Here is a 15,654-nt window from a genome sequence, read left to right as displayed (position 1 = left end):
CAGTTATACCCCAAAGTGTCCAAGGTCTCTTTTGAAAAAGTTTCTCTGTCACCTGAAGAAGGGCACTGGATGCCTGAAAGCTTGCCCACCAGTCCTCCCAACTATACACTTGGTCAAATAAATGACGCCACCAAAAAATCCTTGCCACTCAGACAGTTTTCTGGACCATCACAGCTCCAACCACGCTCCATTTTAATAAAAAGTGGTGAGAAATTCTCTCATGGTCCTAGGAGCTTTACATATTGGTCCCTCTCTCTCTCTGCTTCCCCAACACATGCACACTTGTGCACATGTGCATACACTCATGCATGCATGTGTGCGCACGCACGTATGCATGCATGCCCACGTATCAGATTTACCCAAAGAGCCATGTCTGCATGTGCGTGCGTGCGCACACACACACACGCATGCACACGTTCATCCCATGCGTGCTCTGGTGTAAGGGATGGGGTCAGCTCCCCCCCACACAAACACACATAAGATGCTGCCTATTACAACACTGTAGTTGGCTCACCTTAGAGTCCTCTCTGGGCTGTTTAAATTACTCCCTGGGTTATTTGGACACACACACTCATCCCCCCCATACACAAACAATGCACTTAGGATACTTAGGACAAAGGCTTTTTATATCGCGCTTTATATCACAAAATCACTCCATCACAAAGCCCTTCCCTTCTCCCCTTGAAAGGCCATCATCACCCTTGGACTATGGTCCAGCCCTTCTTTAGCGCCCTTGCCTTGTCTTTTCAAAGAAGACCTAAATGGCTGCAGAACAGCACAGCTGGAGGAGGCCTGGGCATGGGTGTCTCTGCTGTACACAGTCTGCCAACACAAGAGACCTTTACAGCCCTGACAATGGCCCTGGCTGTGCTCAGCCCTGCTGTCAGGCAAGAGGGAAAAAAACAAGTATTCCTTAGTTGTGCAAGGAGTATTGTATGAAGCAGAAAGCGAGAAGGTCTGTGGGCACATCTGGATTGTGTGCATGCAGGCTCCAGACACCACATCTCCTAGTAGCAGAAGAGCTGCCAAGACCTCCCAGACATGCACAATGAACCGTCAGGGCCATATCCCCAGAGAAGCCTGCTTCCAACTTCCACCCGGCTGCCTCAAAGTCACTTTAAATCACAACCACCCACACAGCTCAGATAACACCCTTCCCCTCCTTCCTGGAGCAGGCGGGGTTTGCTCACTAGTCTCCCAGCTGTCCAGACGCCTAGGGTGTTGCACAACACACTGTGCTGTGAAGTTGGGTAAAAGCAGGAGGAAGACTTTGCCCTCTGCCACTCTCACTCCAGGTCTGCACTCTGCCTGTCAAGCTGTCTCAGCAGTCCAAAATGAAGATTCAATTTGCCCCTCTCTATATTCCTTTGAAGAGAAGGTTTCAAACTGCTGCAGTACTTCAATGGATCTTCAGCTTCTTGTTCCTAGGTAAGAGACTTTTTTTTCAATATGTGTGAAAAAGATGCTTCTCTGCAGGGGAGAAAGCACTATGCATAGGCACCTTGCAGAACCACCTATTACAGAGGTGGGAAGTGGAGGCAAAATAAGAATAGCAAGGTCTCACCAAAGATTTTACAGCTGGCCTTTAGCACGGCTACATGAGCACTCACACCCCAGTGTTATCAGTGCTTTACCGTGCTACACCCACTGTAGAGCAAGAGCAAGAGCAAGATACTTTTACAGGGAGCAAATGGCATAGGGTCAGGGGAATTTTTCCCTACTAAACTATGCCCCTACCAGACTTGATACATTCGTGATCTTAAGAAGTCATCATGAAAGGTGAGAGGTGCATGTGCACGCACGCACACACACGCATACATGAATGAAGAGAAATTCAGAAAATTAGGAAATACAGTTTTAAGAACGGAAGTGATGCTAATCTTCATCTGCACTCAGTGCCCAGATAGCCCAGCACATAGGTGCCATTAGGAACACCTTGCCTGCATGGGTCCTCCTCCCTTTTAGGTGTTTATCCTCTACTAAATGCAAAGACAGAGATTCGCCCTATTTACGGAGACCTGCTTGTGTGGCTCCATCTCATTTGGGGTTCCACTTCATTTAATTAAAACTCTCAAACTAAGCACAGGGACTTTGGGGCCGTTCCCCTGCCTGAGTCCCTGTGCTTGGTCAAGCTCTTGCTTCTAATTTAGCATCTTTTTGCATCTGATTTCTGTGGGAAGGATTACATGTGCTCTTCTCTTAATGTGATACAGGCTTACTGCCCAGTAAAATACTGTGCAGTAAAATACTGTGCAGTAAGCCTTCCCTGGGAGTGTGTTTACACATGCACCCTGTTGGGAGCAAACCTGCTCCCAATGGCCGTGTCCAAATGAGCGTGACTGTGCGGTACTAGTGCCACAGACACTTCTGTGACACCACATACCGCTCATTCAGGTGTTCTACGCACTGCAAGGAAGCAGCACAGAGAGGTTTTTTTGACTCCTGGATAGCCAGGAGTCAAAACACATGGAGAAAAAAAGCGGACCAGCACACCTAGGGACAGCGCTGGCCAGTCGAAAGCAGAGCCGGGCCACCCAGAGTCATGCTGCAGCTGCCAGCCAGGCTCTCAGCAGCAGAATTGCCACTGCTGCAGCCCCAGGAGGCCCCCAGGACCCTAGGTATGGGTGCTGGAGCCAGCCCAGCACTGGCCCCAGCCTCCCCTACCACCCCTAGGGTAACTTGCTGTGCACCACTGTGTTCCCTGCAGACAACTAGCAGTGGCTTGAGCCAGGAGCAGAACAGGTTGCATTGCTGCTAGCTGTTCCTGGGGAACCAAGCATCCACACCATGTGTGGATGCATCCAATGGGAGCAGCCTGGTACGACATTCAGGGGGAGCTCTAGGCCCCCTGGGGTGTTACCTGGCAGGGGCACAGGGGGCCGTTCCCAATGTGGGTGGGGTGGGAGAACTCCGTCGGCTGCAGTGGCAGCTGCCTCCTAACCCCGTGCACAGCGGGGGGGTCCTGATGTGCATGGGGCCAAAAGACAGCTGCTGTTGCAGCCAGCAGAGCTGTCCAAGCCCCACGCGTTCTGGGGGATGCAGCTATCAGTGAGTCCCGTGCCCAGCGGGGCTTCCCCGCCCAGCGGGGGGGGGTGGCTGAGACCTGTTTTGCTCCTAGGGCAGCTGCTGGCAAACCCCTAGTGGGGGTTGAGCGGAGAAGCTGACAGCTCCCCAGTCCTGGCTATGCTTGGCTTCTGGCTCCTGTGGGGAGCTGGGAGCCGCACGGTGCCGGGACACTGGGGGTCAGATCCTGGGAGAAGCCGGGAACTGAGCAGCCCCGGCACAGCACATACTCAGGCAGCATGCCCTTGCAGCATGGAGGACACCAGACTGCGCAATATGTGGCGCCGCAAATGCATTTGCAGTGCTACACACTGTGCGATCACACTCATCTGCACGCACCCTAAGGCTTTCCCTGTTGCTGGTCAAAAATAGACCCAGGCTCAGGGTTAGCTGTAAAAATGGGACCACAGTGCACGATGTTCATGTTGTGAGCATCTACAAAACTGCAGCACAGCCAACCATTGTAGAAGATCCCAGCGTGTGCCATCAGCAGCGGTGCTCTTTTGTTAGACAAACAAAAAAGGGCAGTTTCCAAGGAAACAGTACAGCTCTGGAAAGGAAGCAGTGGAGAGCTCAGGAGCCCGGCAAACTTGCTGGTGCAACGCTCCTCACAGGTTAGATGAGGGTGTGATGAAAATGAGACGGGCGTACTGTTTAATTGAGACCGTGTTTGCCGATGGCGTGAACATGGCCCTGGGAGACCGGACACCTGGGGGCCAAGTCAACAGTGGATACAAAAGAGCTTGACTGTGCTGATTTACACCAGTGCCCAAGAGCTCTTGATTTTGCCCTTGTCCTTCAAGCCAAGCCACTTCACTTGGGATCGTAATCTGGTCAACACAGCGTGTTACCTGGGCTTGGACACTGCTGTTCAGGCAGGGGACACCAGGAGTCAGGAGGCAGCGAGCTCCGTGGGAAATCCAGGCCTGCAGACAAAGCGTAGGCTGAGCTTTGTTTGAAATCAGAGCTTCCCAGACCTTAAATGCTGGAGGATGCAAGTGAAAGAGGAACAGGGGAAGACACCTTGGTCAGACCTAGGTCACTCTCCCTTTCAGCATCCCCTCTCTGCCCCTGTGTGACACTGGAGACTGGGCTGGATGGACCCAGTAAATGGCATTGCTTATGTTCTATGTTCTTATGTTTGTGAGTGACTTTTTTGAACTCGATGCCCTGGGCCAGATTTGGGCTTCTAATGTGTTGCTGTTCTGGCAGTACACTGCTGCTAATCTGCCCTCCCCAGCTCTGGGGGGAAGGTGCTGAGCTGAGACAGCCATAGCTTGCGGGTATGTTCAGTGCCTGCCAGAGTCCTTCTGTGCTCTAGTCTAACCCGGGGGGTTCTCAACCTTTTTAGTACCAGGACCCATTTGTAAACATCGATGGCCAGTCTCAACCTCAGTAAATAGTTTAAGTAGAAAACAGCCCCTTGGGCCTGCCAGTGCCCCTCACTCCTGACCCACTGCTCCTTGCCCCCAGGCTCCAGCTCCCCAGCTTCCTATATGCTTGCGACCCACCTTTGGGTTGTGCCCCACAGGTTGAAAAACAATGCTTAGGCATCAGCAGCACAAGTTAGAGCAACCCAGAGGCTGTTTCAATCCATACCAGTACCCAATAGCTGGGGAGTGAAGAGTGGAAAGGTGGCATATACGGGCACTGGTTCTTCTCCCCCATAAAAGCCCTGCACAGGGCACAGCTCTGTGAAACCCAGACAGGGCAGGGTCTGCTCAAACAAGGCCCTCTGCTCCCCAGTTTGTAAAGCAAAGATAATCACAACCTTCCTCCCTGGGAGCGGACAAGTTAACATCTGTCAAGGTATGGAAATCCTCCTGCCCTGAGGCCCTGCACTGTGCTGGGGCATTGACAGCACATTTGTAGTGGAGTGAGCTGTTGAGAAGACCTAAGAGAGGATGTGTTCCTCCCTAATTAGCAGGTACGCTTTCCATGGATCCAAATCAGGAGTGAGACTCTACCAAAAGCCAACCCAGATGTGTCTGTTTTAGAATGGGTGAATGAACAGAATAAATCCTGGCAACTTCTGCTGGGCGACTGCAGACCCATCCGTAGGGACCAAAACACAGCATGGTCCGTTCCATGGAGAAATCCAGCCTTGACCTTCCTTTTGTCCCAAAGCAGAATGAGGACAATAATGTGGGTTTCCCACAGAATTAAACCAACCATTTTAATTGTTGGTGGTGGGGGGTAATGGTTTTGGCCAAATAGTTCATTTTTATTTGAGAGAGAAATCAAAATTAAAACACACTGGAAAATATTGCACATGAATGTTTCGACATTCGATTTCTGCAATAGGCGTCTCCGGAGGGGAAGGCATTGCCACACAAAAACCTTCCGCCTGGTCTGTATGGGGAAATGCTGTTTATTCCCAGGACAGCATGCCTAAGTACCCTCCCGGCTCACCAATTCAGGGTCCAGGCAAGCAGAGCTTGGCAGCATCCTGCTAATGTCAAGACCACAAACGTTCAGGGTTGAGCTGGGAGGTAACAGCTCTCAAGCTGGGCTAGGGACAGAAGTTACGCATAGACCAGTTTAAGTGATCAGAAACTGGTTTAAACCTGTAGCAGAACATAAGTTCAGTGCCCATAAACCAGTTTCAAAACAGCCAAAACTGGTTTAAGCTAAACCTGCTTGAATGTAATATCAGAATTAACTGATTTGGGAAAAACCAGTTTATGCAACTTCTGTCCCAGACCTTCCTATTTTAAGTGAAATCGGGGTCCCCCAGCTTCCCTGCATGCTTTTCAGTCATGTGAAAGGGAAGGGAGGGCTTTCTCTAGCCCCCCCTGGTGCCTAGCCTGAGCCACTGCAGGCATGTGGCTGCGTTTCTTGATTCAAAAGTGAACGTCTATCCACTTGCAAATCGGTTCAAGCTCTGCAGGCTAGACTAACTTGCAAAGATTGAATCAATTCAGGCTCGGGCTTCTTGAATGCCTGTCCCTAGAAGGGACAGGGACCTGTACAGACCTTTAGCCAGAGAGCTGGGCAGAGGCCACTCAGTTTTGCTGCCTCCGGGTTATGAACCAACAGGGCAGCTGGGAAGTAGGGGGCACTGGGACCCCCTGTTTTTAGACAGGGTGCTGGCTAGCTCAGTGCGTAAGCATGGCTATCTGACCTGCATGGCTGTGCCAGCTCTGGGGGTAAAGTCTGCTGCCACCTCTTTATTCAGAGGATAACATTATTTGCATTGCCCGTCAGCTTACATTTGCTCTTGGCACAGTGGGCACGTGAAGACAGGGAACAGCAGGAGTTTCCTTTGCTTCACACAGCACAGGGATCAGGGGAGAGGAGAAGAGGATCTTAGACACTTGTGAGCAGTTCTAGTCCCACCAAGCTCAGCAGTTTGCACCTCACCCATTAGAGAACTCATTCCACCACCCTCAGCAGAGACCCCAGCTGGGTGGGCTGCCTTAGCTTGGACCGCAAGCCTACTCCAATTCATTGCCTCCCTCTGCCGTCGAGGTAGTGCAGAGCTGACTCCAGGTTGGTCATGAGTCTCTGCCAGTAAGTATTTATCCTTGTTCTGCAGGCCCAGAGAGGACCTGGGTCAAAAATGCATTGGGCTCCTGGGTTTAGCCCCTGTATCTGCAAACTGCCAACACTGCCGTAGACCATGGCTTTGGCTGTCCTTGACAATGCAGATGTGGTGTGGGTCAGTTGTGGGCACTAGACCCAACTGAATGGCATCTTTAGCAGGCTGTTGGTACTGGACTAGGGCAGGAGCACAGCACAAGGCCTGCATGCCCAACTGCCCCATCCCTGTCCTAGACAGGGCCTTGATGACTCTCTACATCTTGGGCCCTCTTCAGAGGGGCAGATTTCACCCTGCAGCCATTAATCCAAGCTCAGGTGATGGGGAGGGGAAGGGACTGGGACACAATTGGCATTGATGCTTTCCCAAAGCGCCCCTTTGGCACCCAGTTACTATGGCACTGGGCACCTCACAATTGCTTAGGAGGGCAGTGTGTATGGTCATCTCATGTGTATAGAGCCACTGCTCAGCTGGGTGGGACTTGAACTGCTCACAAGGGTCCATCTATCTGAGATCCTCCTGTAGACCAAACAAGGCAGCCCCAACAGGGAACTTCAGTATGCCTTGCTTCTGCTTGCAGTACAGGGGTGTCACTTTAAGAGCATAGTAAGGCTGGCAGGCCAAAATAATCTACTTCCCCATGCATGTGCGCACACACAGACACATACACTTGCACACATGTTATTCTGCATCAACTCCCCTGAATTGCAGGGTCAGAGGGAAACACCGGGCACAAGAGAAGCCTGCAGGAAGCTATATAAAGCTGCCCAAGGCATTTTTTGGTGTTTCATTTCACGCCGCTGCTCCAAGCAGATCTAAGGGATCCATCAGTGCAAGGTGGCCCTTCAGAGCTTCAGCGGCTTGGCAGGGTGATGCACACAGGCTCCCCCGGGGCCTCCAGTCTTCCCGGCCAAAGCCACAACCCTGTGTGCACCCTAGCTACTAACGCACCAGAGGGAGTCTGAAGCAAAACAGCCAGGAGAGACTGTGACTCCTGTTTCATGTATGATTAACTCCTGTTCCTGGCCAGGGTGGTAGAGACAGGAGCCTAGGGATCAAGGGGCATCTTAAGAGTGCCTTGTAGAATCTAAATTAGTCTCTCTCATACCACGGAATTCATTAAGTGTTCCCATTGCCATGCCAAATATAGTTATCCAGGCCCTGTGCTGGGTGCTGGGGCTAATAATGTGCCTACAGTAAGACACTTTTATAGCACCTTCCACCTTAACGCTCAGCAGCTCTGCCCCTCACCTTGATACCCCAGATAGGCATTAGCACCTTTGTTTGAGAGCCGGGGAACGAGAAGCCCAGAGGGAGCTATGTAACTTGCCCAAGGTCACACAGTGAGGCAGAAGCAGAGCCAATGGGTGAGACTGTGCTATGCTTCAGCTCAGGAGGAGGAAAGCTTTAAGGCTATCTTGCCCAGTCTCTTCAGTGCTGGGAGCTCCTACCCCCCCGACAGGTCAAGCTCAGCTGCTCCCACTGTGCCTGCCCCAGCCGAATCCCACTGTGGCAGGACAAGGGGCTTTTGTAGCCTCTGTCTGCCCAAGGCTTTCCCTTGCCATGAAGGGGCTGGAGTAGGGGTGAACACCCCGGGTCCCCTAACTGCTGGGCAATGCTCACTAACCACCCACGCTGCGTCAAACAGAAAAGCCATCTAGCTCAGGGGTGCTCCACCCCCAGCCCGCGGGATGAATGCAGCTCATGGAGCCACAGCATCCAGCGCCTGAGGCTCCCCATGGGTGAGGAAATTCAGAGGTGAGGGAGCGGTGGCAATTCATACCATCACTCCTCCCCTACTGCCAAGTCCCCAAGCACTGGGCCACCAGATCCACGTGGTGGACCCACGTGGCCAGGTCACGGCTGGCCCCATCGGACATGTGGGGCAAAAAAAGGTTGAGCAGCGCTGATCCAGCTCAGCACCCTGGCTCCAAAAGTGACAAGCAGAAGATACTCTAGAGCAGAGGAGTCAAATTCCTCCTGCCCCCGGGGCTGGATGCAGACCTGGCAGTGGCAGGGCAACCAGTAGTGGTGAGGATGGTGGCGGCAGGGCTAACAACCATGCCCAAGAGGGCCTCATAGCCCTGGATCTTGCAGCGGGCCCCACCTTCAGGTTCCCTGGGCCACCAGTAGCCCCTGTCATTAGGGGTGTACCAAACTTGAGGAGGCAGCCGGCCAATTTTGTGGGCAGATTGCATGATCGGCTGCAATTTTCACAGAGTGGCCAGACACCCCCACCATGAATCTGATTGGCTGAGGGGCCCTGGCAGTCCCGCCCCTCCCTGCACATTGCCAGGTGGCCCGAAACCATGGCTTAATTACTCTGCTTAAATTTGGGGAAGCCATTCATCCATGCATTATTCAACATGGATTACTGGCTTCCCTGGGGCTTCAGCAGGGTAATTAAGCTGCCATTTGGGGCCATCCCCAAGCAGGGAGGCTGCAAGCAGATGCACCTGGGTCCTGGGCCAGCTGTGGCAGGGAGCCTGCAAGTGGCTGCACCAGCATCCACAGAGCCCCAGCCCATTGCTGGTGGCAGGTGCATTACAGCCCTAGCTGTTTCCCTGCCAGCTGCCCTGATGCATGCACCCGCTGGTGGCAGTGAGCCGGACCCAGGCTCCACGAACCCTGATGCAGTTGCCCATAGGCTTCCCACCTCCAGCTGTGAACCACCCTGCTCTCCCCCTCCGTGCTCCAAGACTGTAGGGTGCACCAGCTTTTTCTTGGCTTGTTGGTAATTTTATTTATTTGTTTTATTTTTTGCAGCAAGCCCACCAAAATTGTGGAGCCTGCTACTTTTCGCAAAGCCCACCTGATTTAATATTTTCCACGTAAAATACACAATCATGATTTTGATAGGTCCCTAGTACCTGTCGTCCTCCACAACATCCTGGGCCAGTGAGTTCCACGGGTCCACCCTGCCCTGTGCAGAACGGTACATCCTTTCGGTTGTCTGAGACTTCAGCAGGGGCTCCCCAGTTCTCCTAGACTAGAGCAAAGGGCCTGATTGCTATGGTTACAATGACGTGAATCTCCATATTGAGCTTTTAATAACGAGCCAGGCGGTGTACTGGCTTCAGGAAGACTTCACGCACTGAATTACAGCAGCTCTATATTCCACTTGCGCTACACCTTGCTAGGGAGGTCTTTGTTCCTGAGATTAATTCATTCACTATTTCATGGTTCCCTCCCTTCTGGACTGTAGGTTGTGGGGCAGAGTTGCAGGAGCGGAGGGGATTATGGCAGCAGGTATTTGCAAATGAAGGTGCAGGTGGAGAGTAAATCATGTACAGCCACTACCATTAAGCAGCATCTGCTTTTCTTGTTCTCCCCCCTCTCTTAAAAACAATGCTAAGCAAATGGAGCAGAGCAGCATTATAATCATGTCCCATTGCCACTTGTGCCTGATGAGCCAGCAGTCCCTAGCTGATTCAGCCCTGCCAGGAGTCCCCAGTACTGCAAAATCCAGGTCGTCTAGTGGGTTCAGAGGACATTTTCTAATGAGCCGCATAAGTTGCAGATTCCTGCCCCCTCTACCTCCCCCGCCAACAAAAAAAAATGAGTTAGGCTGTCATATATTGCAACGGCACTTTCAAAACCTGCAAGCCCTCTGCAAATATGCGCTGCAGGTACAATGAACTAGGCCCTCAGCTAGCCGGGGGAAAAATCAACATAGCACTGTATACATCAGAGCTTCTTGGCTGTTTCCCCTGTGCTTCTTAGACCCTCTAGAGCAGTGCTTTTCAGCCTTTTTTCATTTGTGGAGCCCTACGAAATTTTGAATGGAGGTGCAGACCCCTTTGAATTGTAAGTGTGGGTATTCGTGTACTTCTGATTGATCGTAGTCAGCTTTCATGGACCCACTTAGACACAGTCTGCAAACCCCTGGGGGTCTGCGGACCACAGGTTGAAAACCACTGCTCTACAGAATGTATCAGGCAAGGGGAACACCAGCATTTTCCAGGCCAAGGTTAAATGCTTCCATGTCCCACACAAAGGAGATCTTTTCATGCCAGTAAGGAAGGATGGGTGGACCTGTTAACATGATTCACAAGAGAAGGATGGGCGGATCCTCTTTGGACAAGCCCCAGGCATGTGCAAAAAGGATCCACTGATCCCATGTGATCCCATCACTGTTTGAAGTTTGCTTCTCTGAAGAGCTCCCCACTGATTTGGACTGGTGTTAGGGTTAGGGTTAGAGAGACCAATAAACAATGACTGTGAGCCTCAGCACTTCTTGGTCAAGTCATGGCAGAGCCTGTTCTCCTAATGCAGTCATTCTCAACCAGGGTGCCTGGAGATCCTTTCAAGGGTGCCATACCATGTACTGTTAGGTTTGCAAATATAATTCACAAGATAAACCCAGCGATTTCAAATAGGAATCCATAGCTGTGGGCTTGCTGAGTTCTTTGCAACAGAAAAACTGCTCTACTGTTTTACTGTAATCAAAAAAAAAGAGTGAAAACTAAGAGCTGGCTTTTTCTGTGGGCTGTCACAAGTCTAACAAGATTGACAACCACCGTACTAATGGTTCTCCCAGCCCAGCCAAAAGCCTCTGGACATCTCCCAAGATGGGGTATTTCAAGTCCCATCTTCTTCCTGATGCATCTTCTCTGCAGTATTTTCTTTCAGGCAAGACCTCAGCCACAAAGCGATTAGCTTCCTGACTAAAATCCAAAGTTGTCTCGGGTCTCCCCTTTCAGCTGAGTTGCTTTGAAAAAGGCACCAGGAAGCTTTGAAAAGTAGAAGACAGGAGAGGAAGAGAAGAGCACTTGCTAGTGTTAGGTTCCCAATGCAAAAACTATCGCTGTTCCTCGTGGCCAGTCCAGGCCCCTTCTCTACTTACAGGCATGGAGGGAAGGGGATGGGCATCACATGAGTTTATCACAGTCTTTGGGAGCACATGTTCCAGTCCAGACTCTGCTCTTGTTTGCATGAACTCTGTTCATGTGCAACCAAAACCAGGATTTAATCAGGAGCTCGGTAACAAGCAGTAACCTTCTTGACTGCCATGGAAACCAGGTTGAGCAGTCCCTCAGTGGGGATGCTTTGTTCAGGGACACATACCCAGCTATGCAGAAAATGGAGAGAGATTACAGTATAGTCAGAGCAGAGCCATTTCCCTCTACCTGTGCACTCCCCTCCCAGGCAGACACCACCAGCCGGTTCACTGAGGACCCAGGGATCCATCGTGGCTTTCTAGCACAACACTGCACAAAACCCTCCGAGAAGCAACAGGCTCAGACCAGACACTCAAACCTGCCCTACCCATGGTGGACAAGTAGAGACAGCCAAAAAACCGGAGGCTGAATCTATTCAACCTTCGCAGGTTAGTTTAAGCTGCGTAGATTGAACCCAGAAGCAAGTGAACAGACGTTCACTTTTGATTCCAGAAATGCAGCCGTGTGCCTGCAGTGGGCCCAGGCCAGAAGCCAGGGGGCGCTAGAGCACACCTCCCTGCTTGGCTGGAGCAGACAGGTTGAGCCAAGGCTAACCTGCCCACCCTTTAAGGGGAGGGGTTGCAGAGGAGGTGCAAAACACCCTGGGATACTGGGGGACTTTGCATTAACAGGAGGGGATTTCTAACAGAAGTTCAAAAGACCAATTTAACTTAAATCAGTTACATCCATCTGGGTTTATCTTAAACTGGTTTTGGCCATTTTGAAAGCAGTTTATGTGTGCTGAACTTCTGTTGTGTTACAGATTTGAACCAGTTTCCAATCACTTATACCAGTTTATGTGCAGTTGCTGTCCCTAGCCTGTGGGTCTGGATCACAGTGATGTCTCCTATATGACTAGGTGATAACCCACTTAGAGATCACAGTAACCTAGGACGACTGTCCTAGACAGCGCCAGGTGAAGGAATCCCAGCCAGGCCGAGGTTGGAGCGGTGACACAGTCTAGTGACCTGTCGACATGACTGGAGCCAGGATTTAAACTGGAGCCAGGACTGATTCCAGAGCTGGGATTTAAACCCTAGTGACTGGCATGCAGCATAGCAGCAAGTACCAGTGGCTAGCTTAGATCTAGCAGCAGCAAGGATGCATAGGCAAGATCGCAGGGTGCCCTCTCCTTTATGTGTCTGCCTCAGCAACTCATCTGGGTTGCAGGGGTGGGGAGGAGATGAGTGGAAGAGTAGAAGCATTGGCTACAGTAGCAGCTGCCTTCCCTGTGCAGAGACCAGGCAGGTAAGACTTCCCTTCTCCCCTCCCCACTCTACACAGGTCAGCATACCTGCCCCAGGTGCTGAATGACCTTGCGGTGCCTCTGATACCCTGGTAGTAGGCAAAGACCTGGCTCTGCTATGTTCTCTCTCTAACACGTACCATACAACAGGATCGTTGCTTTACTTCCCTACCAGGCGCAGCACCATTTCCACCTCCCAAATTCAGCAGAACAGCCCCTGTAGGGATCGGTTATCCAGATTGTAGCCGTATCGGTCTAGAGGCAAAAGGAATCAAAACTCATAGTAGTAGACTAATAATCTTTTATTAAACCAACTAGATTTTTGCAGAAAAAAAATTCTTGAATTGCAAACTTTCGGGCACAGGAGAAAAGATTGTAAAAGTTTTCCTGGGTAGAAATGAAAGTTCGTATTTCATAGGAGAGCTGAAAATGTGGTAATTCTCCTGTTTGGAACAGTTCATTTTATATGCAATTTATGCATTTTATATGCTTCTCCTGTGCCTGAAAAAGATATCACCTCTACCACGAGCCCTGATTCCTGTAGGGATCATGTCTTTGTGTCTCCAACTGGGGAAGTGACTTCATTCTGGCCAGCACACAGCTAGCAAGATCGAACCCTAAAAAAAATCTTGTTTTCTCTGCTTACCTCCACTGCCACCGAGATGCCTCTAAGGCTTGAAGTCCACGCCCAAACTGAATGCCTGCATCCTACCCAGCAAAACAGGCTGCTGTTTACACAGAAGTGGAATTTAATGAAACCCAGCCCCAGCTCTGCAGCAATCTCCCATTACAAAATGAGAGATGGAGAGCTGAAGAAACATTAATCAGAAAGGGGTAATTGCAAGATTAAAGTCTCACTTTGCTGATCAACAATTGAATCTAGCCAGGAACAATACTGCTTTCTTGTAACATGTACTTTGAGCTTTGCACACTGTAATCATAAAGGGGAAAAAAGGGTAATTAGATATTACACAATTTTGCAGCAGATTAGTTTACATGGCTCACTGGCGCGTTAGGAAGAATGCAGCTGACGGTGTTCTCCGTCTAGTGCTTTCGTACATCGGCTGGTCCCTAGAGTCTCATTTAGCTTTGGGCAAAATGTTCCCCTAGGGTTACAACTGCTTCCTGCACCTGAGTCACAAAAGGTCATTTGCAAAATGAGATCTCCAGGTTTTAAAGGAACACCACCAGGCGAAAGGTCCTGGATCCTTCCAGCCTGGAGCTCTGTACAATATTCTCACTAAGTGCGGTGTGCTCGCCACCGGTAAGGTTTTGTACGTGGGCTGCTGCCTGGGTATGCTCATCCTTTGTGATGCAATTAAGATGTTGCACATGTGAGCGTTTCTGTCAACCCTAGGAAATTTTGGGACGCCATTTCGACTATCAAGAGGATTATATGACCCGTTGCAAAACACGTGTGCTAATCCAGAGCTACGTATATTCACCCTGGTGGAAACAGTCTGTTTTGTCAGGGCTTATACAGCAGAGGCAGGCAAGGTCTGGCCCACGATGGACTTCATGTCCCAGCAGGCCTTGCCTGTGTTGCTGTGGCCAATTTCCGCAGAGACCCCAGGCGTTGAATAGTCAAATACTGGCACATGCATAGACGCTGAGTACCTGGGGGCCTGAGGGAAGAGGGTAGGGTGGCCACCTGTCCCTAATTGGGCAACCGTCCTGAAATGGTAACATCAAGTCCTGGTCCCAGGTTGCATAACTCTGGGACAGCATTTTTCCTGGATTTGCAGTATTGTGCAGGCATCCAGATTTTCTGCTCACTGCAGAAAAACGTGGGAAAGGGCAGGCTTCCTCTTGCAGTCCAGCAGATTTCCAGCCTGCAAGGGGCTGTGAGGCGCAGGAGGGTGCCATGTGTACATGTATGCACGCGCACATGCATGTGGCCAGGAATACAGCCCCAGGCAGAAGTGGAGAGCAGCTCCCGCAGCTGCCTGCAAGGAAGTCTATGGGGGGAGCAGATTGAGGGAGGGACTGGGGCAAGGGCTGACCCTGGGGGTGCTGCCCAGCCAGGGTGATGCATGGGGTTTGGGGGGCATCAACATAGCCCCGGCAAAAATGAAAGTTAGCACCTATGGGCACATTATGTGATGGAGCTGGGAGGATACCCATCACTGGAAGGCTTTTATCAGGTTAGACAAATATTTTGGGGGAAGGGGGGGGAGGGGGACAGTCAAAGTAAAGGGTTCCCAAAGTTTTGTCCCTGAAGGGCTATTGCCAAGATGCAGCCCTGGGTGGTGGGCCACACTGGATCTATGACCTTGGGTGGGATGATCTAGCTGGGGATAGTCCTGCTTTGAGCAGGGGGTTGGACTAGATGTGACAGTCTAGACTAGATTTTCTTTGATACTATGACTCTGGGATGCTGTGATTTAACTAGTCAAACAGTACTGCCAGGCTGTGGGCTGCATGAAAGGGGATGTAGGAATCCTGGACTTCAGGGGGTATTCTTGAGAACAAGGAGTTGGACCGGACAATGTCTTCAGGTCCCTTCTAGCCCTATAATTCTAGGACTTTTAAAGCTTGCATAGACCCAGGTTTTAGCCCTTCAGCAGTGCCCCTGGCGCCTGCCCCATTTAGAGCTCCAGGAAACCAGCTGCAAAGGCCCACGGGGCTGGGGTACTCCCTCCACATCGACCCCTCGCCAGAGGGACTCGGTGATGCAGAGAACCCAGCATCCGTTGCGTCGTGCTAGAGATTTCCCTTTTAACCACAGAATCGAGGCATTAGCCCCAATCTGCTTCCTGAGACCTCTGGCCACGGTGGGGTATCACTTGTGGTCAGCCGGTGTCCAGCAGCGACAGAGAAAATGTTCTGCAAATGCTCTTTCTTTGCCTCGTAACCCCAGCCAG

At 51.1% G+C, this 15,654-nt stretch overlaps 1 protein-coding gene across 1 annotated transcript in view; it reads left to right on the top strand.

Annotated features, from left to right (window-relative positions):
• The first annotated feature begins 1,223 nt into the window (after positions 1–1,223).
• The window catches only part of MOGAT2 (monoacylglycerol O-acyltransferase 2), a 45,442-nt gene continuing 31,011 nt past the window's right edge, over positions 1,224–15,654 (top strand). The window contains exon 1 of the mRNA XM_019530514.1: positions 1,224–1,428. Coding sequence (XP_019386059.1) covers positions 1,335–1,428 — 94 coding nt within the window. The 5' untranslated portion in view covers positions 1,224–1,334. The remainder of the gene's footprint in view (positions 1,429–15,654) is intronic.

Source organism: Crocodylus porosus, unplaced genomic scaffold, assembly GCF_001723895.1.
Source record: "Crocodylus porosus isolate Cpor-Errol unplaced genomic scaffold, CroPor_comp1, whole genome shotgun sequence".
In the NCBI taxonomy this organism is placed as follows: domain Eukaryota; kingdom Metazoa; phylum Chordata; order Crocodylia; family Crocodylidae; genus Crocodylus; species Crocodylus porosus.
The sequence above is the reverse complement of the archived record's forward strand: the minus strand, read 5'-3'. Positions and strand labels throughout refer to the sequence as shown.